Here is a 4,582-nt window from a genome sequence, read left to right as displayed (position 1 = left end):
AGACTTATTAGTTAAGTCAATGTCAGTCGCGGTATCGTATAATCTGTGTCTATTTCTAATCAAATTTTTGATCCTATGATTGATGGAGTCAAAAATAAAGTCTAGTGGGTAGTCATTCAGAAGTAAAATGTCAATGATGGAGGTCAAATTTTTTGTGTGAAACCTAACGTCAGATAATAAAAAGGCTCTGTCGACTAATGAAAAGATGGTGCCTTTTTTCTGCGTCAATGGATGATTAGAGTGGAAGTTTAAAAATCTACCTGAAAACGTTGGCTTACGGTACCAATCGAAATTAAAGCGATTATTGTTGACAGACACAGTGACGTCCAAGAAATTGATCGTTTTTCCGCCTCTCTCTACGGTAAACTGTAGGCGCGGATGGAATGCATTAAATCTCTCTAATAACACGTCGATCTGAGAGGGGGGCAACGCAGTGCATATGTCGTCAACATATCTGTAATAGAATAGAATGTCCAAATTCACAGACATCAAGGACACCGTCTCCAATCTCCTCAACACTAAGTCCGCTATCACCGGTGATATTGGAGAGCCCATGGGAGTGCCAAAGCTCTGCCTGTAAAAAACATTGTCAAAGACAAAAAAACGAAGAGTCCAGGACAAATCGTATCGCTCCCAAAAATTCTTTCTTAGGAAGAGGGCAATCCCCAGAAACCGCCGGCCAATGTTCGTTAACGCAGTCAATTTTAATATACGCCGTTTTACTTGTTATTTTATTTTATTTTATTTTATTTTATTTCATGTATCTATGACTATTATTTTTAATTATATATATTATATGAAGAATAAATAGATTAGAATTATAAAACAGCAGTTGTCTGTAATAAATGACACATGTGACTCTAAACTATTGGACATCCGGCAAATGGTCGATGACGAAATTGTCTTAGACACATACCCCTGTATCCCATTTCACAACCGATATCCTTAATCCTAATCCTAGATTAGGCCAACAGCACACGTGTGCCCTGCACTCGGCACCACTAACTCGCCAATATAAAAAGAGGCCCTCCACGAGCGCAGTCAGCCGTCAGTAGTCATTTTTCAAACGAAACTCTGTCGGTTTGCGACTGCACGCAGTTGTCAGTTGTCAGTTGTCAGTCGTTAGTTGTCAGTCGTCAGTTTCTCAAAACGAAACTCTGCCGGTTCGCGACTATACGCAGTTCTCACTCGACTCCATCTCCTTTGAACTTTGAACAAGAGTGACTCGACCGAAGCCTCCGTATCCGAGTGGGAACCCTCCGTAGAGTGCTAGGACCAAAGAAATTCGGCCGTTGGATCCACCCATTCGCAGAACAACAGGAAGTCCCATTCACACACACACACACGCACGCACGCACGCACACACACACGCGCGCGCGTAAATAAGTACCATCCGCTATAATTTACACTAAATTATAGTGCCGCGTCTAAACCGTCCCTACAAGGGGTGGCTTAGAAGCCGGGCCTACCGAGAAATGCGGAGACTCTTGGACGAGGAGTTTAAGAAATACTTCGGGGGTTTGCGAGAACAGAGTCGCCCGGCCGAGGACCACTTGCCATCACCACCACCCTCATCACCATCGGCTCCGCCGGCTAATCAGTTAGAGGTTATACCTCCCCCTCAACCATCTTCACCTTCCCCTCAATCACCTTCACCTTCCCCTCAACCACTTTCATCTCTCCCTCGAACATCTTCACCTTCCCCGCAAACTCCTTCGCCTCCTTCTCGATCTCCGTCACCCGCGTTTTCGGACGCACTGACGGAGAGAATCTTTCCAGATACTCCTCCATTATCACCCGATTCGTCGGTCGATCCTATCTCAATTTTCCTCAGAGGAATTCCGTCCCCGACGACGTCTCCACGAACAGCGTGGAGTTCGTAGAGGAAATTTCTTCGCCCCAACCTAGATCCTATTTCCGAATCCTAGAGTGACACTCTCGAGTCACTCATCACCCAATTCCCGCGGACTACTACCGCATCCATCCCCCAGGGGGCCTACACAATCGGCTCTCATTACTTCGATCCTGAGGAAATCCGGAATGCCATCACCGGCCAAAACTCAACATCCTGTATCCCTGTATTCCTCCCGAATTCCGCCATTCCTATTTCCAGTGGAATTCTTTTACAATCTTTCCCCTCCTTCCTCCGTTTCCATCCACGAAATAGATTAATCAAATCCCATCCGAGTCTCCCGACTACTCGATGTACATAAAACGTATGCCCGTTACCGAATAGATTGTTGCGGTATTTATGTAATAGATTAAAATGTGTATAGAGTAGTTATAATAAATACGCTTATTGTTAACTACATCTCGTCACGTTCCCTGCGAACGAGACGAAGTACGATACGAAAGGGGATACAAGTGCAATTAAATCGAACAAATCGAGTCTCATCGAGTTTATTTCTTCTCATTTATTTCTTATCGGGTAGGTTCGTAGAGGTCACCGTGGGTCACAAATCGTCTCCCTTTAATTATTCTCCTCCCGACAGCTACCGTCATACACGAGGACGCGAACGGGAATCATCGCGGTCGTAATTTCATTTTTCGCATCGACTCGGACTGATGGGGTCGACGACGCCGATGACGGCGACGTCATTGACGCAGGTCGCCGTCGGCAACGGCAGTCCTACAGTGACAGTCTCCGAGTCTCCTGCCATCGCCAGTTGACGTCGCCAGTCCGCGACCGCAACTCCGTTTATTTCCGCACGCCACGACTGCACGACCGTGACTACGCCACAGTCCACAGTATAGGAATCGCGAGCGCGAGCAGTCGTCGCGTGTACGTCAGAGTCGATAGTGCGTGGAGAGTTGGAGGTTGGAGACCGCTGAGGCTAAGGCGCGTGCTGAGTGGTGCTGAGTTGGCAGTCTTGACAGGGCAGTCCCGCTAACTGTTGATTTGCATGTCGTACGGCACGTCCGCGCGAGTCTGGATAATGTTACGAATGAATGTACTTAAACGGTCTACTTAAAACAACGCCGCAGTACTTAATGAGCGATGAGCGGACAGAAGTTCCAGTATGACGAGAGCGGAGGGACATTCTTTTACTTTCTGCTCTCGTTCTTGGCGTTACTGCTGGTACCCGGGACTTACTACCTCTGGCCACGTTGCCCGAAGCAAGGTTAGAAAAAAAGAGACAGACAAATAGAAAGATCAAGGCGAACTCCATTTTCCAGACCAAAGTAATTTACAAGCGCGTACAGATGTAACGACGTACACGTCCACTGTATATGTATATCAATGGATGAATGCTGTTTGCAATCTCAATTTACGTTATGCTCCACCTTGGTCCTTTATTCAATTCTTTTATCGAGACACAACGTTATATTCGTTACAGAATCTACGAGGAATATTCTATAAGAATATTGAAATGAATTATATAGCTGTTTAATTCCGTAATTTGTGTACTTAAAAAATTAAGTAATTTGAAGTTATATCGGTTGTTTGTTACAACGTAACTCGACAAAATATTAGAATATTTTAATTAATGATTCAAAACATTGAAATTTATTTTCCGGAAAATGAGTTTCAATATTTTGAATGATTAAAATATTGTAATGCAATTTTGATTATATAATAATTAATTGTAGAGAAAAAGAAATATTTTTTTTTAAGTATATTCTTATTTCTTTATATTTCCATTCTCTTTTTTTGCAAACAACTCAAAATGACAATTTTTGAATCATGACGTAGCAAATGAGCGATATGTAGATATAATATCTATATTATGGTTTTGACTTTTTTATGCTACAAAAATTTAATACATATGTTTAATATATTTCACGTCAAATTGCATATGAAAATATGAAAATCTTATATAATGTATCTCATTTGAACAAACAGATAAAGAATATATGTGATTTTTAGGATCAACACTGTTATTTGAGAATTGGTATAATGATATAACTATAAGCATCGTGAAAATATCTTCGACTATTCTCTATACTTTGTCGATAAGTTAAAAGAAACAAAGATTTACAAAATAATATATTAATTTAAATTTGTTCAGATCCTGATCAGTTAGCCAAAGAATGTCAATGCGATGGGTGCAAAAAGAAGAAAGTTATTCTTCATGCAAACAAACCTTGGAAGGAGACCAAGGCTTTCTTTACGTAAGTAAAAATTAAATATTTTGTATTGTACATGCAAAATGTAAATTATACATTTACACAATTGTGAAAATTGTCACAAAGTTAACAGTTGGTGTTTTCATATGCGATTAATATTATACTGTTGTAGGAAATTTCTAATTATTGTGGGATGGATTATCCTGTTGCTCTTAGCCTATAAGGTGTCTCAATTTGATTACGAAATGGCCAACTTTGACCCGTATGAGATATTAAGTATACCACCTGTAAGTATACAAAATAGAATTTTTATATATACCATTAATTTTGTTATGTAACAAAAATGGATGTCAAACATTCCGATTGTAGGGTTCTTCTCAAAGTGAGATTAAGAAAGCTTATCGCAAGCTCTCCTTAATTCTTCATCCCGATAAAGAAACAGGAAATGAGAAAGCTTTTATGAAATTAACTAAAGGTAAGGAATGCGAAAGGATCTCTGCACAGATATATAATA

At 40.9% G+C, this 4,582-nt stretch overlaps 2 protein-coding genes across 2 annotated transcripts in view; both read left to right on the top strand.

The window, feature by feature from the left end:
- Nucleotides 1–1,475: 1,475 nt before the first annotated feature.
- Nucleotides 1,476–1,883, top strand: LOC108754923 (sulfated surface glycoprotein 185-like). Its single transcript, XM_018497590.1, has one exon. The coding sequence runs from the start codon at nucleotides 1,476–1,478 to the stop codon at nucleotides 1,881–1,883; it is 408 nt and encodes a 135-aa protein (XP_018353092.1).
- Nucleotides 1,884–2,430: 547 nt separating this feature from the next.
- The window catches only part of LOC108755098 (translocation protein SEC63 homolog), an 8,634-nt gene continuing 6,482 nt past the window's right edge, over nucleotides 2,431–4,582 (top strand). Inside the window, exons 1-4 of the mRNA XM_018497900.1 lie at nucleotides 2,431–3,122; nucleotides 4,011–4,113; nucleotides 4,241–4,355; nucleotides 4,438–4,543. Coding sequence (XP_018353402.1) covers nucleotides 2,999–3,122; nucleotides 4,011–4,113; nucleotides 4,241–4,355; nucleotides 4,438–4,543 — 448 coding nt within the window. The 5' untranslated portion in view covers nucleotides 2,431–2,998. The remainder of the gene's footprint in view (nucleotides 3,123–4,010; nucleotides 4,114–4,240; nucleotides 4,356–4,437; nucleotides 4,544–4,582) is intronic.

The sequence above is a fragment of the Trachymyrmex septentrionalis genome, unplaced genomic scaffold (genome assembly GCF_001594115.1).
Source record: "Trachymyrmex septentrionalis isolate Tsep2-gDNA-1 unplaced genomic scaffold, Tsep1.0 scaffold83, whole genome shotgun sequence".
Taxonomy (NCBI): domain Eukaryota; kingdom Metazoa; phylum Arthropoda; class Insecta; order Hymenoptera; family Formicidae; genus Trachymyrmex; species Trachymyrmex septentrionalis.
Note: the sequence above shows the minus strand (reverse complement) of the source record. Positions and strands in the feature narration are given on the sequence as shown.

Coding starts and splice junctions, on each gene's coding strand:
- LOC108754923 (XM_018497590.1), top strand. CDS start 1,476: ATGCGGAGACTCTTGGACGAGGAGTTTAAGAAATACTTCGGGGGTTTG.